Source organism: Mesoplodon mirus, assembly GCF_964341445.2.
Source record: "Mesoplodon mirus genome assembly, chromosome: 19".
NCBI lineage: Eukaryota > Metazoa > Chordata > Mammalia > Artiodactyla > Ziphiidae > Mesoplodon > Mesoplodon mirus.
In genome coordinates, this window is record NC_138995.1 from 55,686,421 (window position 1) to 55,710,742 (window position 24,322).

The 24,322-nt window shown below is 55.9% G+C and overlaps 1 protein-coding gene across 1 annotated transcript in view; it reads left to right on the forward strand.

Moving 5' to 3' along the window:
- CLPTM1 (CLPTM1 regulator of GABA type A receptor forward trafficking) overlaps positions 1 to 22,709 on the forward strand; it is a 28,875-nt gene extending 6,166 nt beyond the window's left edge. The window contains exons 3-14 of the mRNA XM_082608158.1: positions 6,835 to 6,958; positions 7,833 to 7,991; positions 10,474 to 10,591; positions 14,858 to 14,943; positions 15,764 to 15,884; positions 16,475 to 16,719; positions 17,781 to 17,874; positions 20,042 to 20,232; positions 20,500 to 20,595; positions 20,904 to 21,039; positions 21,684 to 21,851; positions 22,059 to 22,709. Coding sequence (XP_082464284.1) covers positions 6,835 to 6,958; positions 7,833 to 7,991; positions 10,474 to 10,591; positions 14,858 to 14,943; positions 15,764 to 15,884; positions 16,475 to 16,719; positions 17,781 to 17,874; positions 20,042 to 20,232; positions 20,500 to 20,595; positions 20,904 to 21,039; positions 21,684 to 21,851; positions 22,059 to 22,318 — 1,798 coding nt within the window. The 3' untranslated portion in view covers positions 22,319 to 22,709. The remainder of the gene's footprint in view (positions 1 to 6,834; positions 6,959 to 7,832; positions 7,992 to 10,473; positions 10,592 to 14,857; positions 14,944 to 15,763; positions 15,885 to 16,474; positions 16,720 to 17,780; positions 17,875 to 20,041; positions 20,233 to 20,499; positions 20,596 to 20,903; positions 21,040 to 21,683; positions 21,852 to 22,058) is intronic.
- Positions 22,710 to 24,322: the final 1,613 nt, after the last annotated feature.

Genomic DNA, 24,322 nt, shown 5'->3' on the forward strand with positions numbered 1-24,322 from the left:
TTTTACTTTCTCATAATTCTGGGGGCTGGAAGTCTGAGATTAAGGTGTCAGGATGTCTGGTTTCCCCTGAGGCCTCTCTCCTTGGCTTGTAGCTGGCTGTCTTCCTGTCTTCACGTGGTCTTTCTTCTGTGTTGTCTGTGTCCTAATCGCCCCTTCCTCTATGGGCAGCAGTCAGACTGGATTAGGGCCCACCCTAAGTAATGACGTCACTTAGCCTTAGTCACCTCTTTGAAGGCCCTATCTGCACATGCAGTCACTGAGATACTGAGGGTTAGAACTGCAACACATGAATTTGGAGCGGGGCGGGACACAATTCAGCCACAACATCTGCATTACATAAAATATAGCATTTTAACTATCTTTAAGTGCGCCGCTCAGTGGCATTAAGTATACTGACATTGTTGTGCAACCATCAGACCATCCGTCTCCAGAACTTCTTCATCTTCCCCAAACTGAAACTCTGTACCCATTAAACACTAACTCCTCGATTCTCCCCCCTCCCCCCAGCCCCTGGCCACCACCATTCTACCTTCCGTTTCTGTGAATTTGACTGCTCTGGGTACCTCCTGTAAGTGAAGTCATACAGGCTGTGCCTTTGAGACTGGCTGGTGGTGATCCTTTTACACATGGATGCATGTGACCGTTCCCAGGTACCGGGAGCACAGGGCTTGCCCTCTGGAAGCCTGGCCTCTGAGTGGGGCCCTGGGGAGCTGCTGGGAGGGCGCAGGGCGATCTGTCTGGGTTTCTTCATCCGTGGAGCCCCTCCTTTCTCTTCCCCATGCCGCTCCCTCCCCTCCCCCCGCCTCCGTGTCCAATAAGGACTTAGAATTTTCTTATATATCCGTTTCTTCTTTTCATGCTTCAAGCAGCTAGGAATAAAGATTATTTTTATCTTTCCCTTCATTTTTACATAAGAGGTAGCCTATTTTACACAGTTCTACACCTTGATTTTTTTTTCATTAACACTATATGTTAGAAATCTTTCCACATCAGTACATAAGGGAGCTTCCTTCAGATAGACATTTTTAATACAGCCACAGTGCAGGCTGATTTCCTTCCTTAGGACCAGGCGCCGCCAAGAATCAGTCCCAGTGGGTGCTGGAAGACCGTCTCCATCTGGAGTTCTTAGATGGGATTCAGAGTTTGTTTTCAGGGGCCTGTGAACTCTCTGAAGCGTCAAGCAGGTTGCGTGAGAATGGCCTTTTTTGAGAGAAGAGGGTAGAGCCCGTGGTTTTCAGCACATCCTCCAGCTATACCAGTGGTTACCTGGAGTGGGGGGCAGGGTGGGAGGGAAGGTTGTCGTATGTCTTTTCATACACTTAAAGTTTCCCCGTGAATGTAGAATGCCTACTTGGGGTGGGAGGGAGGATATGAAGTTGAAAAGCTTTAGGTGAGGGCCAGCCCTGGTGTCCTAGGGCAGGGCTTCCTGGTCTGGGATGCGGGGATGGAGGGCCCACGGTGAGCAGGTGTTCTTCAGGGAACTGGGGATCTGGAATCCTACAGAAAGTCCAGTCCAGTCTGCCTCGTCTCACACGGAGACCCCGGAGCCCGGAGTGTGTGGGCCCCCTGCAGGCCACACGCTAAGCCGGGGCAGAGCTGCCTGTGGGTGTCCTTGCTCACACACTCTCCCTTGGCATATTTACTAACATGGGAGCCTCCCTTGGAAATGCAGGGGTCCCCGGGAATCGCCAGTTCCAGACCTTCTCCAGCCGTGTGCATGAGGGACCTCCTGGGGTGGTGGGAAGCAGCAGATAGCTCAGCTGGGCCATGGCCCCTGAGACCCCGGACCCCGGGGCTCCATGGCTTGTACAGGCAGAGGCAAGTCCCTGTGCCTGGTGCTGCCCTTTGGCGTGGTTTGGGGCCCAGCAGGGAGGTACCCACTCACGCTAGAATTCTCTTGTAGTATTTTTCCATTCTGAAGTTTTTGGTATGCCTTTTTCCTATGATGAAAATAACAATAATAGCTAACACTTCTAAAACACTTACTGTATGTACCAGGCTCCATTCTAGATGATGTATTATATCGTGTGTGTGGTATATATCAGTGCATTTAATGCTTGTAGACAGCCCTACGAGGCAAGAAGTGTTGTTATCCCTATTTTTTTTTTCGTTTATTTATTTTTGGCTGCTTTGGTTCTTTGTTGCTGTGCGTGGCTTTCTCTAGTTGCAGCGAGCGGGGACTACTCTTCGTTGAGGTGCGTGGGCTTCTCATGGTGGTGGTTTCTCTTGTTGCGTAGTGCAGGCTCCAGGTGCACGGGCTTCAGTAGTTGTGGCACATGGGCTCAGTAGTTGTGGCTCACAGGCTCTAGAGCGCGGGCTCAGTAGTTGGGGCACATGGGCTTAGTTGCTCCGCGGCATGTGGGATCTTCCCGGACCAGGGTTTGAACCCGTGTCCCCTGCATTGGCAAGCGGACTCTCAACCACTGTGCCACCAGGGAAGCCCTGTTATCCCTATTTTAACTGTTGAGGCAATGGAGGCCTAGAGAGGTTAAGAGTCTTGCCTAAGGTCACCCAGTCGGGAAGTAGGAGAGCTGGGCCTCAGATCCAGATATTGCAACTTAGAGGCTGAGCACTTAACCTCTCTGCTATACAGTTGATCCTTTAACAACATGAGGATGAGGGGGGGCGACCCTGTGTCTCTACGTATCACTTACAGTTGGCCCTCTGTACTAGCGATTCCTCCATATCTGTGGTTCCACATCTACGGATTCAACCATCCATGGATCGTGTAGTACCGTAGTATTTACTGTTGAAAAAGATTCGTATAAGTGGACCCACGCACTTCAAACCTTTGTTGTTCAAGGGTCAACTGTATTGCTTTTCACACCTGCAATCAATAAGTACTTGTCTCATTTAATAATTATAGAGCTGCATGTATCTGAGAGACCCGAATTAACACAATAGAAGTTGCCCTCTCTCTCATGTACTATTCTGGACCTCGGCAGACCAGGATTCTGCAGTCTTCTGCATCCCAGATTCCTTCCTGCTCGTTGTCCCACCATTGCTAGGTTTTGCCCTTTATCCTCATGGCCTAATATGGGTGCTGAGGATAAGACCATCACGTCCACCTTCCAGGAGGGAAGAAGAAATAAAGGAGGGATGCTCTTTCTCTTTAAGACACTTCCCCAAAGTCCAGTAAACACACTGTTTTTACATTTTATTGGCCAGAACTTCACCATGTGTCCACACCTGGCTGTAAGGCTGGATTTTGTAGTCTTTATTCCAGGTAGCCAAGGGGTCCAGTTAAAATTTAGGAGTCTTCTTTCTGAGGGAAAAGGGAAAGATGAATATGGGGAAACAACTAGCAGTCTGCTGCAGTTTTATTGTGGGGCTTTTATTTTGTTCATTAAAAAATATTCAGAAAGAAAAGCATAAAGAAGAAAATAAAAAATCACCTGAAGGTAACCATCATTCATCATTACTGTACTGGTGGTGATCCTCTCCCATGTTGATTCATGTGCATGCTGTTTTTATTGTGCAGAATTTGTTTTAAGACAGTATTGGGTTTTGAGGCATTTTGGGGTTCTTTTGCTTACCTCTAGGTCTTCCCTATTCCCCCAAACCAAGGGAATCCATTTGAAAGTCTGATGTGTATTTTATACCTTTCTCTACTTTTGTGTTGACGTAAAGGTGCATTACAAATTGTTGGGGTCGTTTTTTTTGTGTGTGTGGCAAAATATGTATAACAAAATCTACCATTTTAACCGTTTTTAAGTGTATAATTCTGCGGCATTAAGTACATCACATTATTGTGCAGCCATCACTGCCATCCATCTCCAGAACTTTTTCATCTTCCTCAACTGAAACTGTCCCCGTTAAACACTAACTCCCACTTCTCTTTCCCCCAGCCCAGGTTTTTGTTTTTGTTTTAACATAGTATATTACACACCAATGGATGTCTACTCTGTACACTTTCCTTCATCTTGCCTTTCTCTTTAAACAGTGTATCCTGTAAACATCTCCACATCGTTTACAGCTCAAAGACTGTGTATTATGTCTATTCAATTTTGTAAATTGAGAAAATGCCTCTGAATATATTTGTTTTAACTGTCATTTTGTTTCTATTTTGATTTTTTTCTCTCATGTTATTCAGAGTGGATACTTCTGAAGCTCTCTCTCAATATACATTTTGAGGGTTTTGTAACATTTTGAAACCTCCAGTGCTTCTGAGCATCTCAAATTTTGGGTTCTTTTTTCTTCTTTTTTAAAAAAAAATTTTATTGGAAAATGGTTGCTTTACAATGTTGTGTTAGCTTCCACTGCACAACAGAATGAATCAGCCGTACACATACAGATATCCCCTCCCTTTTGGATTTCCCTCCCATTTAGGTTACCACAGTGCCATTAGGTAGATTGGTTTTTGTTTCTGCTGGTTCTCACTCATAGTGTCTTGTTTCCTTGTGCGCCTGGCTTATCTTTGGCTGTGTGTTGATCATCATACTTGGAGAATTATTTATAGGAATCATGTCAGGCCTAGGATGAACCTGTTTTCCTACAGAGAGGACTTGCTTTGCCTTTGCTGGCTGCCTGGGGCATTGTCATTCGGGGTCTCCTTGTACCAGGTTCAAGGCTCTGGCTGTGCCCACCTGGTGTGCGACTCTGAGGAGGGCTGGGCCACACCTGCTTCCCCTTGTCCTTGGCGGGGAGCCCTGTGCAGTCTTAGCTTCTCATAGAGAAGGTCTCTGGTTACCCTGTGTGGGCCCTGCTGGCGTTTTTGTTCACCCATCAAAACACCTAGCGGACGTCCTCAAACACAAAAAAGAAGCTTCCCGAAAAAAAGGAAGAACAACAAGGACTTACTGTATAGCACAGGAAACTATATTCAATATCTCGTAATAACATGTAATGGAAGAGAATCCGAAAAAGAATATATATACACATTATATCATATATTATCAATAATATATATATATATAAATATGTGTATATGTAACTGAATCACATTGCTGTACACCTGAAACTGAATCTAACACAACATTGTAAATCAACCATACTTCAGTTAAAAAAAGAAGAAGCTTCCAGGGCTCCTTTACTTTTTTTTTTTTTCAACTTAATTAATTAATTTTTTGGGCTGCGTTGGGTCTTTGTTGCTGCGCGCGGGCTTTCTCTAGTTGCAGTGAGCGGGGGCTACTCTTCGTTGCGGTGCGCAGGCTTCTCATTGCGGTGGCTTCTCGTTGCAGAGCATGGGCTCTAGGCACATGGGCTTCAGTAGTTGTGGCACGAGGGCTCAGTGGTTGTGGCTCGCGGGCTGTAGAGTACAGGCTTAGTAGTTGTGGCGCACGGGCTTAGTTGCTCTGCGGCATGTGGGATCTTCCCGGACCAGGGCTCGAACCCGTGTCCCCTGCATTAGCAGGTGGATTCTTTTTTGTGTGTATGGTACGCGGGCCTCTCACTGCTGTGGCCCCTCCTGCCGCGGAGCACAGGCTCTGGACGTACAGGCTCAGCGGCCATGGCTCACGGGCCCAGCCGCTCCGTGGCATGTGGGATCCCCCCAGACCGGGTCACGAACCCGTGTCCCCCGCATCGGCAGGCGGACTCCCAACCACTGCGCCACCAGGGAAGCCCTGTAAACATATACTCTTAAAAGCACTGAAGAATGGACAAGGGCCTCCCTGGTGGCGCAGTGGTTGAGAGTCCGCCTGCCGATGCAGGGGATACGGGTTCGTGCCCCGGTCTGGGGGGATCCCATATGCCGCGGAGCGGCTGGGCCCGTGAGCCATGGCCGCTGGGCCTGCGCATCCGGAGCCTGTGCTCCGCAACGGGGGAGGCCACAACAGTGAGAGGCCCGCATACCGCAAAAAAAAAAAAAAAAAAAAAAAGAATGGACAAGACTGCAGACTTACCAGGCAAAAACTGAAAGGAAGATGGGAACCAAAGAAGTAAAGAAGGACTTCCCTGGTGGCGCAGTGGTTAAGAATCCACCTGCCAGTGCAGGGGACATGGGTTCGAGCCCTGGTCCGGGAAGATCCCACATGCCGCGGAGCAACTAAGCCCGTGTGCCACAACTACTAAAGCCCGGGCACCTAGAGCCCGTGCTCGGCAACAAGAGAAGCCACCGCAATGAGAAACCCGTGCACCGCAACGAAGAGTAGCCCCCGCTTGCTGCAACTAGAGAAAGCCCGCGCGCAGCAACGAAGACCCAACGCAGCCAAAAATAAATAAATTTAATTAATTAATTAATTAATTTTAAAAAGAATATGTTTACATATATATATAAACTTGATTAAAAATATATAAGAAAATAGAAGAACATATAGAATATGTTGCTATATCGAGATATATAATTGTAAATGTAAAACTGGTGTTAGTATATTCTTCCTATATTAATTTTTATCAAGCTTTTTCAAGTTGTTTCCAACAGGAAAGTTGGTCTGAATAACCTAGCCCAGTGTTACTAAAAATAGGGACTCACCCATTACTTACTGTTTGCTTCTGCAGTTTTCAGTTGATTTGAAGTTCTGAAATGTTGCTCTCCTTGATGTCTGTGTCTCTAAAATGCTGGGGTTCCAGGTTCTAGGGTTCTCACACTTTGGGATTCCAGGGGACTGGGATGTTAGGTTTCCTAGTTCTGAGGTTTCGAGGGTTGAAGCCCCTGCAGCCCTGTGGCCGCCAGACTCCAAGGAGTCAGTGCCAGGTGTCTGGGGTCTGTCCCCGGGCATGGCCTTTGGGGGCATCTTGTCTTCTCAGCAGCCCTACAGCTGCCTTCTCAGGGACCCTCCCTACTTGATCAGCCCCCGGGTCAGGCCCCAGCAGGCGCTGAGTCAGAAGGTCAGGCAGATCCATGCTGGAAAGAAAAGGCACGGGACTCACTGCCTGCCCTGCTTGCCTCCCCAGGATCTTCATCATCTGGGCCATCAGCAGCTGGTTCCGCCGCGGGCCGGCCCCTCAGGACCAGGCGGGCCCTGGAGGAGCCCCACGCGTCGCCAGCCGCAACCTGTTCCCCAAAGACACTTTAATGGTAACCACTGGCTGGGAGGCCAGACCCGGGAGGCGGGGTGGGGGGAGGTGTGGGGGAGTGGCATGGGCTGTTGGGACAGACGCGGTCCCTGGTCACTGTCAGGTCTGTGAACGGGTCCAGGGTTGAGAGACTCCAGGTGCATCTTCAGCCCATGAAATCTGAGTCACTCAGGTGACACTTATAAGGAACAAGTAATTCTTTTGGGTTTGTGCTGGTGTTCTTTCTGCGTAAAAGGACTTTGTTCAGGAGCGTCTGCAACAGGGGTTCTAACCTCAGTCATCTCGACTTCTCCCACCTTTGCGGTTCTCTGCAGCTCTGGGATGCCTGATTTCATGGAATTCTGGCCATCAGGGTGACCACCACTCAGCTGTTCTTTATCAGTGGGCCTTCTGGGCTCTGGACAGAGATGGCCACGGGGACTTGGGGAAGGAGGGAGTTCTGAGGCCAGCTCCCCAGTTCCCCTCGGTTCTCAGTAGCCAGCTGACACTCCTGCACATCTTAACTATGCTTTATCCATAAGCCCGAGGACCTCTGACCAAGAAGCCCATGAGAGGCTGAGAGGGAAGATGATTCAGGGAGGTCCGGACCCTTTCTAACCCCAAATTCTAATTGGCAGGCTGGCCATTGTTTCATGGTTTTTTGCTGTTAGACATCACAGACTCAGGCCAGGACAGACGTGGTGGGGGTCTTAGGAAAGAGAAAGTTTATTCCTCTAGCTGCTGCTCTCCTCTCCACTAACTACGCCCCGCCCCCGCAGGTTGTTCGTATTAGTGGGCTCCTGCTGCCACAGCTCTTCATCCGCTCTTTATCTGTCAGCCTCCAGAGGGTCCTATAAGCAGCCCTAACTAAGCTCCCCCACTTCCCCTCCCAACAGAACCTGCACGTGTACATCTCAGAGCACGAGCACTTTACAGACTTTAATGCCACATCAGCGCTCTTCTGGGAGCAGCATGACCTTGTGTATGGCGACTGGACTAGTGGCGAGAACTCAGACGGCTGCTACGAGCACTTTGCTGAGCTCGACATTCCACAGGTGGGGACAGCTTCTGGTTTCTGGCCCCAAGGCTGCTCGGCTAGCACTAAGGGCATTTCCTTGAACCAACTCCCAGTCCTGCAGTCGGGAGTCCAGGTTCCAAGCCTGGCTCTACTCTCAGTTCACATGCTTTGTGACCACAGGCAGGTCCCTGAGGTCTCTGGGCCTTGTCTTCCCCACCTCTCCATGTGGATGGAGTTGGAATTGGCGTAGGATCCTCCCAGCTACTTTCAGGGTTGTGTAAATCTGTGGTATAAACCAGTGAAAGATTAGTAATCATCCCTGGGGGTGGCCAGTCAGCCAGCCTGGTTTGAAAATAATAGCTAATGTTGATTAAGTGCTTACTATGTACAGGGCACCAGCCTAGGCTGAGTGGTGGAAACCTCCCAGCAACCCTAGGAAGTGGGAACTATTATTTCCATTTGACTGATGAGGAAACTGAGGTACAGAGAAGCCCCACCCAAGGTCACACAGCCAGTGTTAACTGAACTGAACTCAGGCTGTCTGGCTGTGGACTCTGGCAGCCCCAGTTCAAATCCTCCCTCCTCCAGGGAGCTCTCTCTGACACTCAGACTCAGCCAGCACCCTCTCTGGGCTCCCCAACCCAAGCTGTGCCAGCTCTGGGGGGTTGTCACTACCTGAATATGGATCTGTTTTCCCCATGGGACCATCTTGGTCACAGCTTTGTCCCCAGCTCTGCCCAGCAGAGGACTGGGTGCAGAATCAGTGGCTGTTGAATAATCAATGAATTCGATGAATCTGTGAATGTAGACATCTCTTTGGGGCTGCTCTCTCATTCCTTTCTCCCCATCAAGTCTTCTCCTCAGCCTCCTGGGGAGGAGGGAGCATCTCTGCTCTGTCTGGCTCTGTCTAGGTCTGTTCCGGTAGCTGGAAGCAGTGGGTGGATGCATTCTTTCTGAGGCAGGTAGGAGAGCCCGTGCTGAGAGGTGGCTCCCACTGAGACTTCACGTCCAGCCCCCAGACCCCAACCCCAGAACTGAGGAAGACTGAGGGGCAGTAAGCCAGGCAGTGAGAGAAGCTTCCAAGGACTTGGTGCTAACCCTCCTTCCCAGCTCTGTGATGGGAGAGTGTCTAAGTTGTACTTCATTTTAATTTATGGAGGTGACTGAGCAGCGACACAGGCCAATGCCATTGGAAGAAGAATTTACTACTTACATTTCCCAAGAGGAGGGGGCCCACCACACTATGCAGGGCCACATGGGGAAGCACCAGGTTTGGACAGGAGCAGAAGGGGCAAGGGGAGGCCTAGGCCGAAGCCTTTATTGAGGTTTCCGCAGGAAAGGCAGGGCAGGTGGGGAAACATCTTAGGACTGGCCTGCTTGGTTGACGTGCGGGCTGTGGGCTAGAGGGGTGGTCTGTAGTTGTCTGGTACCTGCCCTGAGTGATTCAGTGAGGCCTGGTGTGTGAGAGTCAGCTAAAGGGGGTGGCTGGGGTGTGGACTTGGGTTTGTTGGTTTGCATTTTAAAGGTATGTTCAAAGGCAGGCGAGTTGTTTATTATTTCCAGGAATCAGCTAGCCCTGGGAGGGGCGGTCTCTTCCCTGCCAGATGTGAAGACAGCATGAAATATAAAAACACGGTTGACACAGAGGTGGACTTAAAAGGCAGGGAAGTGAGGACACAGCGTGGCCAGGTGAATCCCAGCTTAACACGAAGGTCAGACAGGCTGCAGTGCGGCCTCGGCCACCCACCCTGCGCCTCAGGCAGGCGGCCGCCCCTCTTCAGTTTCCTCATCTGGGTGGCTGTGGCAGGGGGGTGAGAATAGTAGGTGAAAGGCCCGGGCAGAGAGGTAGGACACAGACGGTGAGAGGCAGGGCCACGGGAGAGCCCACAGACTGGGTTCGGATCCACTTACTCGCTGCATGTAGCCTCTCTGTGTGAGCCCCAGTCACCGCATCTGGAAAATGGGATAATAACATGACCCAGTGCCCAAGGTTTACGTGAGTTATACGGATGTGAACTCACTGGATTGGGCAGTTGCCATTTGAAGTGCCAGAGTGGTATCTGGCCTTCGTTGTTTTGCCGTTTAATGAATTAAGGCTGCTGACGTTTGTTGAGCTCCTGTTCTGTGCTTGAGTGACCGTGCTCAGCGCTCTCAGATGATCCTTAGAGCCCTGCTGTGCCCCCAGTACTGATGATCTGCGTCCTGCAGGTGGGCCCTGAGGCTCAGCGAGGCGAAGCCTGAGGCCACGCAGCCATTGTGTGCTAGAGCCTGGTTTTGAATTTGAGCCTAACTCCAGGGTCTGGCCCCTAACCACTTAACGACACTGCCCACCCTGAACACTCAGTAGACGGGGTGCTAGAGCCTGGTTTTGAATTTGAGCCTAACTCCAGGGTCTGGCCCCTAACCACTTAACTACACTGCCCACCCCGAACACTCAGTAGACGGGGGTGAGGAAGCCATGGGGGGCGGGCGTCATGAGGGGCTTCACTGTTCCTTGTCCCCGTCGGACCGCCTTGCAGAGCGTCCAGCAGAACGGCTCCATCTATATCCACGTCTACTTCACCAAGAGCGGCTTCCACCCAGACCCCAGGCAGAAGGCGCTGTACCGCCGGCTCGCCACGGTCCACATGTCTCGGAGTAAGTCCCTCTCCGTCCTGGGGCCCCTGTGGTGCCACGGGCCTGGACTCCCAGGTCCACGAGGGCAGGCAGGAACCCTGTGCTCAGGGAGGCTGGGGTTGGTGGCCGGGCTCGAACCCTACGTACCCTGCATGCCTCTGGACACCCGTGGGCAGGCAGGAGAGGAGTCGGCTTAGAAAGAGCAGGTGGAGAAAGGGACTTCCGAGAAGAGGAAGGGCGAGGCCGGCGTGTGCACAGTACCGGACCTGGTAGAACAGACACTCCAGAATAGCCTGTGAGAGAAAGATGGCTAGATTAAATGAGCAGAGGGAGACTGGAGGCCCTTTGCCATTAGTTGCATCTGGTGTGCTCTCCGTGACTGCATCTGTGTCGGCCGCTCCTGGAATGGGTTCTGCACAGTGACCGCCCTGGGGGCTCCTGCGGGGCCGTGCGAGGCTCCCAGGCTGCAGGTTTGAATTAATCCTGCATGGCTGCGCTGTGAGCCTCCGCCCCCGCACCTCTGAGTAGGGCCTCCCTTGACGAGGCAAGCTGGTGAGGACCACAACAGGCCCCATTCTCACCTCTCTGGCCACCCTCTTGGTGCCCCCCTGAGAATCCTGATTGGGTGAGCAAACCGCAGGACTACTGGTGACCCCAAGAAGCCCTGGGTCAGAACTGTGGCCATTTGGGACTTCCGACATGGCCTCATTTTGAAACAGATTCTCTCTGCCCAGGGCATCTTCCTTAAAAAAATTTTTTTTTAAAATCTCTTGTTATAAGTACATGGTTTAAAATTCAAGCAATTTAACCAGACAGCGACACTCATCTGCCTCTGCTCTCCCGCTCTTGTGTTCCCCCAGTTTCCACTCCCCGCAGGCAACTGCTTTAGCTGTTTCTGCTACTTAATCTCCAAGGCTCCCAATAATAAGATGATAATGCAATTCCTTGGTTTTTCAGTTTTGACCTTATATCTTGACTTCCTACACTGGAAGAGGAAATCTCAACTCAGGAACATAATTTGATTAGATTCATGTTCAGCATTCAAATGGTTTTGACTATGTGGCTCTTCTTCCCACCTGAACCATACAGCGTGTGTACTTTATTTTTCCTTTCCTGTCCAACATCTCCTTTTCCATGAGGTTAATCATTGTTGGCATTTTTTTGCCTGCCCTTTGTGTCTTTTGTCCTTGAGTCCACTGTCTCCTGATCGGCAGTTGTGAGACTCTCGCTGCACCTCAGTTTCAGCAGATCTAGAGAACAGACAGCTCCCCACACCCCCCTCCCAAAAGCCCCCCGTTCCCTTCATGTGAATTTTGCGTGCCCCACCTCACTTTGATTCTGCTGCGCCTGAGGACTTGGCTAAGATCCCTCTGGCTGTTTTGTGTGGCGCAGCGACAGATGTACTTTAATTTGCATGGGTTAGGTCTTTTCCTACCTCTTCTGGTATAAAAATAACCCAAAGGATGAGATTTTTTTGTGTGACCATCTACACTGGATGAAACAAAACTCTAGTGACCGTATGTCAGTACCCAAAGCTGATTTGGAAAAGTCCCCCAGGTGTGCTAGACGCTGTTCTAAGCAAGTATGTCTGCGGACCGTGCTCTGTAGGGCGTTCCGCCCGGCTGGCTGGCTGGCTTCTGTGGAGCACATCTGCGAAGATGTGGGCAGAGGCGGGCTGAGGGGGTGTGGCCTGCAGGGGCCATCCCCACGGAGGTGTCCCCGAAAGTCTGGGTTACATGTGCCTGACGCTTCAGAGGTTGCTTTGAATGTGACCCGGGTGGGCGGCTGCTTGCTTGCGTCCCAGTTACACCGATCAGCCATGCTCAATGCCAGCATCTTTTGTGGTTTCGTCTCTGGTGAATGTGATCCGTGTCACTGTGTGGTGAGGTCGTGTTCGTGGTCAGTGTGACAGATGGTGGTGTGGTCTGCAAAATAGAATCTGCAGCCTGTGGACCTGAGAAACCACCAGGATCCCCCAGGCTTGCCTCACACCTGGGCCCCCTTAGGGCAGGGGCTTGAAGGGACACGGAGCTGGCCACCGGCCCACTGCAGGGCACAGGGCGAGAGTGTGGGATCGGAAGAGCCCCCTCCTCCCTTCCCCAAAGGGCCAGTAATCAGCACTCTAGCACAGTACTGTCCCAGAGGGATACAGTGCCTGCCACAGAAGGCATTGGAAGTTTTCTAAGTGGCCACGTTAAAAAAAAAAAGGCCGTAAAATGAATGTTAGTAATTTATTGAGGTCAACGTGTTGTCATTTCAGCATGTAATCAGTATAAAAAACTTAACGAGGTATTTTCACTCTTCTTTTCCCTGCACTAAGGTTCAAATTCCAGTGTGTGTTTTGCACTCACAGCACATTTCAGTTTCAACCAGCCACGTTGTCAGTGCTCAGGGTACAGTTTGACTCCAAGAAAAGGGGGCTTCTTCCTCCCTACGGAAGCCAGGTCCATCTCATATCATAACCCCATCTGGATGCCACCAAGTTGCAGAATGTTCTCCACCTGAGCCAAAGCCTCTCGCCTCTGGGGCTGGCCAGGCACAGTTCCTCCCTTCCCTGGACAGCCTCTCCTGGGTGTGGAAGACAGCAGCACGGAGCATGTCCCCGGGGAATTTCTTCTCCAGGATGCCCACCCTTGGGTGTTTACTGCTTTCCCCTGACGTGGGAGCAAGGTCTCACATGCGTTAATTGTGATAGAAGTGATGGGATGGGGATGATATTCTTGGGAACCGAAAGAGCAGCTGGCCCCCGGGCTGAAACCCTGAGTCAGTTCCCAGAAGTGGTTTTGAACTTGAGCTCGTCCATAGAATCCAGAAGCCCCTGGTCCTGAGTGGGTGGGAAGGATCTGGGCCCTGTGGCGTGTGTCATTGTGACATGCAGGGGTGCTCTGCTGGCTGGGCTCTGTAGAGCAGAGAGCCACTTCGCAGTGGTCCTGCCCAGAAGAGGCGAGTCTTTAATCCCCGTTCTCCAGAGGGGGGGACTGAGGCCCAGGGAGGTGATGTAGCTCACCAACGTCCTTCAGTTCATGGGAGACAGATCCAGGATGTGACCCCAGGGCCCCCGCTCTTGGCCAGCTCCCTCTTCCATTTCCCCATCTCTCCCTAGCACCTGGGGGCAGGATGGAGAAGTCACAGGAGGGACAGGCCATGTGTTGTCCCAGCATAAGGAGGAGCTGAAGACCTACCCAGACCCGGTTGGAGGCAGGGAGACGGAGCATGAACAAGCACCAGCCCTGTCCTCCTGGCGTGTCTTGGCAGGGTTTGGGGCAGGGCAGCAGGGAGCCCGTGGCTGACCTGGCCTCTGCAAGGGGAAGTGAGGTCCACTCCTGCCCGGGGATTCACAGCCCTGAAGTATTTCTCGCGTTGGCGGCTCTGGGCCTTCTCCGGCCCTGTCTCGGCCCACCTGTTTATATTTATCGATGCTGCTGTTCGTCCCTGAGTGGGGGGGATACGGCAGGGCCCAAAACGGGCCCTGCCCCACCTGGGGTTTGCAGACTGGTTGAGGGGACAGACAGCAAACAATTAAACCCGTGGGCAGGTGAACCAGTGGGTCGTGATGAACTGTGGTGGAGGAAACAGAAGTGGCAAGGAGCACGCCCGGGCTCCGGAGCCGCCTTCAGTGGAGTGGGAGGAAGGGACATTTAACCAGGGGCTGGAAGGGGGAGAAGGAGCCAACCGGGAAGACTCCAGCCATGCTGGATCCCTGCCGGGGAGGCGCAGCAGCATGTCTGCAGGCCCAGGGTCGGCGCATTTGAGGAGGAAGGGGTGCGCAAGGATGAGAGGTGGCGAGGGCTGAGGTTGGTGGCGCCTGGTGAGCACGTCAGGGGCCCTGCCCGGGGCAGCGGGAGCTGTCTAGGATTCTGAGGCAGTGGGATGACTCGATCAGTTAGTTACTTGGATCTTAGGGGCAAGAGTGGCCACTGGGAGGCCAGTGAGGAGGTGACTGCGGTCATCCAGGAGGGGACGCCGTGGCCGGCCTGGGGTGGGGCTCTGGAGGTGGGAGGCATGTGCCGGAGGGGACATTCACCCGGGGTGGGCTGATGGAACAGACGCATCAAATCCGGAGGAGGAGACTCCTGGGGCAATTTGGTGGATGCCGATGTCGCTGTAAAGATGGGGAGCCTGGGGCCTGGGTGAGATTGGAGAAGGCAGTGCGGGCTTTCTGGTTGCCGTTATCGTCGGTTGGCGGGTGGAAGAGTGGGAGCCGGGAACCGGGTGGGCAGAGGCCTGGGTCCTGCGGGTGCCAGCAGGTCTCACACCCACCCCCTTTCCCTGCCTCCTCGCCCTCAGTGATCAACAAATACAAGCGCCGGCGGTTTCAGAAAACCAAGAACCTGTTGACGGGAGAGACGGAAGCTGACCCAGAAATGATCAAGGTAGACACGAGCAGAGCCGTCGAGTTCTGGGGGTGCCGCCCGGCCCGTCCCCAGCCCAGCAGCCAGACCACGGGGGTTGTCTTCTGACACCACCACTGAGCCGCTGGCAGCCAGGGGCTTTCACCTCTCTGAGCCTCAGTTTCCCTCCCTGGAAACTGGGTTAGAACGTAGAGCTAGCTCTCAGGGAGTGGGGGCGTTGCCGCGAGGTTACAGCTGACCTCCGGCAGTGGCAGGGCGGGTGCTCTGTGCGCTGTACACGCACCCGCTTGGAAGCCTCGCGCCAGCCCTGTTGGGTGGGTCCCGTCACAAGGAGACTTACACGAAGCATCACAGCCAGGAAGTGGCAGGGCTGGGATTCACACCCAAGCAACCGGACCCCAGAGCCCGGGCTCGGCCCGGCACAGATGAGGTACCCGCTAACGTGGCTCCAGAAGGAATACTCCCGGTTAATCCGGGGACGTTAACCCGTGGTAGCACCAAGAGTCTTCCTCTCTCCACGAGGTGGTTCCAGGCGGGAGGGCGGCCCCTGAGTATGGACCCACGCAGGTCCCACACTTGTGCGGTCGTTGAGGCTGCACTTTGCAGCCTGGTGCGCCGTCCCATCCAGATGGGCAGGCCTGGGTTTTCTGCTCCATCAGGTGGCTGGGGGCAGCCAGGGCAGCGGGGTCTAGAGGCTGGCGCGGGGACTGGCCAGGGTGAGCCCTTGGCCAGCGGTCGCTGTGGTGGTTGCTCTTCCGCTGTCGCGACTGTCACGGGAGTCCTCAGGAGGAAGCGAGCAGGTGCCTCTGAGAACCGCCCCCCCCCCCCCGTCTCCCCTCAGAGGGCCGAGGATTACGGGCCTGTGGAGGTGATCTCCCACTGGCACCCCAACATCACCATCAACATTGTGGACGACCACACGCCGTGGGTGAAGGGCAGCGTGCCTCCGCCCCTGGACCAGTGTGAGCCCCCGGCCGCCCTTGCGCGCTTCTGACCAGGCCATTGTCTTGTCTCCTGGCCCCACCCCCAGCCCGAGATCTCCGACTAGGTCTCCACCCTCCCAAGCTTCCGGCCCCGCCCCTCTAGACACTCCCCTTTCTCTCCCTCCCACACCCCCTGGTGACCCCAGCCCTGACCACCTTGTGTCCAGACTGGTCACATCCAGCCATGAGCTTTTCTCGGAAAAGGTGCATCCGTTGCCAGCCTTGGAACTTGGGGAAGCATCACTTAGGAACCCAGGTTTCTGACTTCTTTCACTAAAGCCTGCCGAGAGGAGAGCCTCGGGGCAGCCACAGTCTGGCGCTGAGCTGCAGCTGTCCCCTTCAGCCAGGGCCTACCCAGCCCTCCCTAGCCTGCCCTCTCCCTGACTCCTTGGCACAGCCCAGAAATATTCCCTGTGCCCCAGTCTCTGTCCCGGGGGCCCCACTGGGTCCCTGCAAACACCCGAATTTGACACCTTTGTCCTCGGAGGCTGAGGGGTCTCCCCACCCCCGTGGGTGCCTGTGGCCTCTGGTCCGAGCTGGGCGGTAACCCCTGCCCTGTGTGCCTGCAGATGTGAAGTTTGATGCCGTGAGCGGCGACTACTACCCCATCATCTACTTCAACGACTACTGGAACCTGCAGAAGGACTACTACCCCATCAACGAGAGCCTGGCCAGCCTGCCCCTCCGCGTCTCCTTCTGCCCGCTCTCGCTCTGGCGCTGGCAGCTCTACGCCGCCCAGAGCACCAAGTCGCCCTGGAACTTCCTGGGCGACGAGCTGTACGAGCAGTCAGATGAGGAGCAGGACTCGGTGAAGGTCGGGGGGGGTTGCGGGACGTTCCCAGCCCCTTCCTGGGTGGCAGGAGGGGAAGGGGAAGTGGGCCAGGCTGCCGGCCTGGGGACTGCGAGCTCATGCTCCCCTGCCCACAGTTTCACAACCTCCCAGCCACCCTCCCTGCACTGGGCAGGGAACAGGCACTGGGCCCTCTGGCTCTGGCTGACTCTGGGGGTCCTGCCTCTGAGGCTTCCATGGTCCTCCTCTTTTTTTTTTTTAATTTATTTACTTATTTTTGGCTGCGTTGGGTCTTCACTGCTTCTCACGGACTTTTTCTAGTTGTGACCGGGGGCTACTCTTCGTTGCGGTGCGCGGCCTCTGTAGTTGTGGCTCACGGGCTCTAGAGCGCAGGCTCAGTAGTTGTGGCGCACTGGCTTAGTTGCTCCACGGCATGTGGGATCTTCCCGGACCAGGGCTCGAACCCGTGTCCCCTGCATTGGCAGGCATGTTCTTAACCACTGCACCACCAGGGAAGTCCCCATGGTCCTCCTTGTCACGGCTTTTCTGTTTGCAAGGCCCGGCCCTCCAGGTCAGGATCTACCCCTCCCTGCTTCTTCGGCCCCATGTTCTGCCTCCCTGACTTTGGGCTCTGACTCCATGTGTCTGCTCCCTCTCACTGTGTCCTTGAATATCATTCTTCTCTGCCTGTGTCTGTCTTGTTGAGCCTGGTCTGTGCTTGCCTGGGGCTGTCTTTGGTGTTGGGTTTCTGTCCCTGGCGCCGACAGTCCCTTCCTCTCTCTCAGTTATTTCTCTGCCTACCCCCATTACTGTCTCCCCATCTCTCCTGTCTCCATCTTTCTCCCTCCCTCTTCTCGCATCCCTTGCCCACCTCTCTGTGCCCATCTGCCCATCTCTGACCTGCTCTCCTCCCGGCCAGCACCACACCCTGCTGGGAAGCCCTGGGGTCAGATCTGGGGAATATCAGCAGGTTCTTCCGGGGCCCAGAGCAAGGAGAGATGGGTCGGCTGATGAAGGCACTGCAGCGGTCAGCCCCCGGCCCGGGCACGGCAGCGCTCACAGCATCTCCCCCACTCCCACGCCAGGTTGCCCTCCTGGAGACCAACCCCTACCTGCTGGCACTCACCATCATCGTGTCCATTGTCCACAGTGTCTTTGAGTTCCTGGCCTTCAAGAACGGTAAGGATGGGACCCCGGGCCCTGTGAGAGGCCGTGGGGGACTGGGGACGAGGGGGGGTGTGGTGGGAGGATAGGGCCTGCTCCCTCCCTCTTCCTCTTGGGCCCTCCCCCTACCTGGGGCCTGTCAGCCCCACTCTCCAGAGGCCTGGTGAGCAGCCGCCAGCTCCCAGCCCAGAAACTCCCATCTACCGGGCGTGGCGCTGGGGGAGGGGCTGGGCCTGGTGTTCTGGCAAAGGCCAGGACAGCGCAGCCAGGAAGCAGGGCCGGGGAACTCCAAGGCCGGGAGCAGGGAAGCCCCAGAGCTGCTTCTGCCGCCCTGCCCGGCAGGCTGCCTTTTGGGGAAGACCCGTTGGGTTGAGTGGACGGGGCCCACCTGAGTGGGAAAGTGACAGCCCTGTCCCAGAGGGCCCCGAGGTTCCAAAGGCCAACGGTGGTGATGGCCAGCATTTGAGGGGGACCAGCCACGTGCCAGGCCCGGTTGGAGCGCCCTCCAGTGAGCGCATTGAGCCCTGCAGCCACAGCCCCGTGAGGAAGCGTCGTTATCCCCAGGATCATAGCAAGGACCCGGAGGCCTGGGGAGGTTGGTTACTTGCCCACAGTCACATGGCTCCCAAGTGGCAAGGCCAGGATTTAGATCCAGGCAGCCTTCCAGCTCCCACCTCATGCTCCAGGCCCTGCTGGCCACTTCTTCCTTCCCTGGAGAACCCCGGTCTGAAGGAGGCCTGCTGCTCTGCAGCTTCTGGAAGTGGCAGTAGTGATGGGTATTATTATTAAGAGGACATTGCCATGATTGAGTTACCTTCTGGAAAATTACAACATCAAAGCCGAACAGTAAGTGGTGCTCCCCCAGTAGGCAGGCATCTGTTAGCCGTGGTGCGTGGAGCCCTGGCTGTGCCAGGTGGGCGCGTGCTTGCAAACGCTCTTGCTGACTGCAAGCTGGGTCCCCTAGGGTCCCTTTTTTCCTAATGACAGATGAAGGCACAGAGGGGATGGTTACTTGCTCAGGGTCACAGAGCAAGGGCATGGGCCCTGGGCGAGCCCGGCCTTACACCCCGTGCTTGCTGCCTCTCTGGTCTGAGGCACAGCTCGGATCCACCCACCCCCACCAGAACCCTGTCTTCAGATGCATTCTTCCCAGTTAGGATTGGGGGGTGGTCCTGTGAGTGTCCCCTTCATATCTCCTCAGGGTCTGATGGTTTGAAGGGAGAGGTGTAAGCCTGCCGGGTGTGCTGGAGCTCTGGAATCAGAGTCAGAGCCGGGGGGGTTGGCCAGCACCCGGGTCTCACCCCTATGTGACCTCGGGCACGGCTTCTCGCCTGGAAGACAGGCATCGTGCTGGGTCGGCCTGCTGTGGCAGCAGGTGTTGGACACACAGTCCAGGCAGAGTCCAGTGGTGCCATTTTCCTCGTCTGGCCGATGGGAAGACCAGGGCTGGGAGAGGGGCTGAGCTGGGCCCTGCGGGGGTTGGCGGGGGCCCGGGAGAGTAGTACTGGAAGAAGCTTTGGTTGGATAGCAGAGCCCATGGCCCCTGTGCATGTCCTGAACGTGTCTGTGGACCGGTCCCTTTTCTTTTTGGCCACACCTCGTGGCATGCGGGATCTTAGTGCCCTTACCAGGGATTAAACCCACGCCCACTGCAGTGGAAGCGCGGAGTCTTAACCACTGGACCGCCAGGGAATGTGGGCTGGTTCCTTCACAGGTTCGGGGTGGTGGGCTGGAAGAGGCGGTCTTGAAGTGCATGTCCCAGACCTTCCCACCCAGCGGAGGCGCCACGGCGGACAGCTCAGGTCTGTTGTCACGCAGACCCGGCTTCCATGCAGATTCTGCCAGGTCAGGCTGTGTGGCCTTAGGGATGTGGCACTTAGTGATTGGGGAGCACCGGCACATGGCAGCAGTCACCGCCACCATCACTGCCAGTCAAGGGACCGACCGCACCCTGGGGGGCAGGGTGTGTCCAGTGTGAGACTGCAGAGATCCTGCCTGCCTGGGGCTCCGGCTGGCGCCTGTGGAGCAGACTCTCACCGCAAGGGGGAGTAGCGTGCACCCTCCTCCCGTGGCAGACCCAGCGCCGCCCCAGGGGTGTGAGGAGGACGGGGCTTGAGGGAGCTGCGGGTGGGACTTGGGGGCTCCTCACCCTCCTGGCTTCCTCCCCAACTCCTGTGCACAGATATCCAGTTCTGGAACAGCCGGCAGTCCCTGGAGGGCCTGTCCGTGCGCTCCGTCTTCTTTGGCGTCTTCCAGTCTTTCGTGGTCCTCCTCTATATCCTGGACAACGAGACCAACTTCGTGGTCCAGGTCAGCGTCTTCATCGGGGTCCTCATCGACCTCTGGAAGATCACCAAGGTCATGGATGTCCGGGTAAGGCCAGGCTGCCATGCTGTTTCAGAAGCTGCCAGGGGTTGGGAGCGGGGTCGTGCGGCCCAGCCAGACCCTGGAGCTGGCCCCTAGGGGATTCCCAACGCCTGCCACACTCCCAAGACCAAGGGGATTTTCGCACCAGGGGATTTTTCGGGTCACACATGGGGCAGGGGAACTGGGAACGGTGGGGAAGGGCGGGAGCTGGAACTGGCTTGGGGGACAGGAGCCAGCGTGGCAGCTGACTGCAACCTTCCTCCCTGTCCGCAGCTGGACCGGGAGCACAAGGTGGCAGGACTCTTCCCCCGCCCAACCTTCAAAGACAAGTCAACATACGTTGAGTCTTCGACCAAAGTGTATGACGACGTGAGTGTGTCCCTCACAGTGGGCCCCAGGGAGGGTCTCCAGGTACCCACACACTCCTGGGGGCCCAGGACACGGGCTAGGATGTCTGCCTGTCGGCTGACAGGCCCATGCTTCATGACTTGCATCGTACCCTCTAGTGTCCCCTGCCTGCCACATGTACTTCCTGGCCGAGTCCAGAGTTCCCAGGGTCACCTGGAAATTCCCCCGGGCTGGCCTGCCAGACCAGGTGTGGGTGTGTGAGGGCGGGGAGCAGGGGTGCCAGGTGGGGCCCAAGGAGCTGGGTCCCAGGCCCACCCTGTGCCCCACAGATGGCGTTCCGGTACCTGTCTTGGATCCTCTTCCCACTCCTGGGCTGCTATGCCGTCTACAGCCTCCTGTACCTGGAGCACAAGGGCTGGTACTCCTGGGTGCTCAGCATGCTCTATGGCTTCCTGCTGACCTTCGGTGAGCAGGCCCTCACTGTACGCGGCCCCCGCAGTCAGGGCAGGCGTCCAGCAGCAGTCCTCAGCCCCATGCTGGGCCGTGCTGGGCCTCAGCAGTGAGCGAGTCAGCCTGGCCCCACCCTCCCGGCACTTGGGGTCCAGTGCGGGAGACAGACCTGTCTCCAGACAGGGACACTTCAGGGTGAGCAGGGGTGGCACGTGGACAGCCTCAGAGAGGTGCCCGGTCCAGTCTGGGGGTCAGGGAGGGCTTCCGGGAAGCCTTGGACAGTGCATTTCAGTCCTCATCCTCAGGGGAACAGACAGAGTAAACAAGCAGACAGATGAGCTACAGCAGGTGATGAGTGCTGTGAGGGGACCAGAGAGAGAGGGCTGTGGAGGCTGGTCAGGTGTCCCTCTCCGAGGAGATGATATGTAAACTGAGGCCTGAAAGGTGCCAAGGAAGGAGCCGTGCAGAGATCTGTCAGAAGGCAGAGCAAGTCCGAAGGCTCTGAGGTAGGATGTGCCTGGGGTGTTGGAAGCAGCACGGGGGCCAGTGTGGCTGGAACAGAGTGAGTGGAGGGACAGAGGCCAGAGATGCAGTCAAAGAGGTGGAGGGTCAGGACGCCCCTTCCTCTGCTCACGGATGTCGCTTCCTCCCCGCCGCAGGCTTCATCACCATGACCCCCCAGCTCTTCATCAACTACAAGCTCAAGTCCGTGGCACACCTGCCCTGGCGCATGCTCACCTACAAGGCTCTCAACACCTTCATTGATGACCTGTTCGCCTTTGTCATCAAGATGCCTGTTATGTACCGGATCGGCTGCCTGCGGGACGGTGAGGCCCGGTGGGCAGGTGGGTGGGCTGGCCGGCAGGCTCCCACCAGAGCTGGGTGCGGGGAGGGCCCTGGTCTGAGGGAGGCGCGCCGGCCTCGGCCTGGGGGCTCAGCCCACTCTTTGCAGGACCCCCCCCGCCCCGAGCCTGACAGTGAGCCGGGTGGGCCCTGCCCCTTCCCCTCACGCTGCCCCCTCACCCCACCCCCAGATGTGGTCTTCTTCATCTACCTCTACCAACGGTGGATCTACCGCGTCGACCCCACGCGGGTGAACGAGTTTGGCATGAGTGGCGAGGCCCCGACAGCAGCAGGGGCTCTCCCGCCGGCCCCCGCCGCCACCACAACCACCGCCGCCGCCAGGGAGGAGGCCTCCACACCCCCGCCCACCAGGCCCACCCAGGGGGCCAGCTCTGACAGCGAGCCCCAGGAAGCTCCTCCAAAGCCAGCAGAGGACAAAAAAAGGGATTAGCCGCTCCTGGTGACCCCCACCCCCGCCGCCCCGGCCCCCTCGCCTCCCCTCCTGGTCGCCCCTTCCCTGGACAGATCGGGCCGGGGCCTGGCGTGTGGTGTGGGGGCCAGGGCGCATCGTTTGTGGAGGCGCCGTCTGTCTTGTCTGTCCCTCCGTGTTTCCAGCCATCTCGCCCCGCCAGCCCAACACCATCGGGAATCATGGTGAAGCTGACATGGCACTGCCGAGGGGGTGGGCCAGGCGGGGCAGGGGCCGGGGCCCTCTGTGGGACACCCACGGCCGTCCGTCATCTTGTCCCTTGATCCCCCACCACTCCCTCCTCCCAGACCGCCGCCCTTTAACACAGTCTGGATTTAATAAATTCATATGGGTGTTTAACTTAAACTCTCAACAGAGCCCTCTGTCTTGTGCCTTCCTTGCCCTGCCACCTTGGAGAGCAGGTGGGGGTGTCTCTCCTGAGTCTGGCAGGGAGACCTGTAGGATGCCAGACATACTAAACGGGACAGTGACCCTCTGGGCCAGACCCCTTTCTTCTCCTTCTCCCCCTCTCAGGAGCCCTCTGAGGGGGCTTCCGTAACCGTCCCCATTTCACAGATTGGGAAGCTGCTCGCCACGACCTCACCGCACCAGTGCTCTTAACCACGAGGCCCGCCGAGGCGCGGCGCCTCGCCTGAGCCACTGATTATCTCCTGGCTTCACACAGCCCGGCAGGGCAGGAGCGTCTACCCACCACTGATACAGTCCCATTAACCTGCCTTGTTCAGCAGTCCTGGGACCCTGGCTGCCTGACGTTGCTTCTCTGGGCTTATGAGCTCATCTCCAGGGGACCCTGGGAGTGAATCCTGGCTCAGAGTGGTGCCCAGCTGTAGCGGCCATAGCTGTTGGGGTGCCATCATCACCCCCAGGGCTGCCTGTGCCAAGGACCCAGCCAGACTCTTAGTATGTGGCGCGTATGCCTTCCCAACAAACTGGGTGTCAGAACTGTTCACCCACTTTATGGATGAGGAGACTGAGGCCCCTGGGTGACCCTGCACTCTGAGGGGTTGGGACCCCACATTCCCAGGTTTTTTTTGGGGGGGGTTCTCATCAACACTTCCAGGAGAAGAGGCCCAGGGCTGGGAACCAAGCCAGGTTCCCGTGGGCTCCAGTACCACAGTGCCCTGCAGAGCCAGGCAGGGAATCCACGAGGCCCCAGGAGAGTTGTGTGCAGACACCTGTGCACACACTCTGCAGGCTCCATCCCTGAGGCAGCTACAGACCTGCTCCACTCCCTCCCCTGCTGTGCATCAGTACCTGCTGAGCTCATAGAACCAAGCGGGGTGTCGGCTCTCAGGCCACCTAAACTCACTGGCCTACCCCCTGCCCAAATCCTCATCCCACAGTCTTTGGCAGGGCCTGTCAGCTGTACCCCACAATTGCTTGGCATTCTCACCTCTTCACTTGCACTGAGACCACCCGGTCCCGGCTTCTTCTCATACCCTGGGATCCCAACTCAGCCTCCTCCCTGGTCCACTGCCCCTCCCCTTCACTTTTCATCCAGCACGGGCCGTGTGCAGGATCTTAGTTCCTGGACCAGGAACTAAGTGGAAGTTAGTGCTTCCTGCAGTGGAAGCACAGAGTCTTTTTTTAAATTTACCATCTTAACCATTTTTTTTAAATTTATTTTTGGCTGATTTGGGTCTTTGTTGCTGCGCGCGGGCCTTCTCTAGTTGCGGCAAGCTTCGTTGCAGTGTGTGGGCTTCTCAGTGTGGTGGCTTCCCTTGTTGCAGAACATGGGCTATAGGCGCACAGGCTTCAGTAGCTGTGGCACACGGGCTTAGTTGCTCCGCGGCATGTGGGATCTTCCTGGACCAGGGATGGAACCCATGTCCCCTGCATTGGCAGGCAGGAGGATTCTTTCTTTTTTTTTTTTTTTTTTTTTTTTGTGTGTGTGTGTGTGTGTGTGTGTGTGGTACGTGGGCCTCTCACTGCTGTGGCCTCTCCCATTGTGGAGCACAGGCTCCG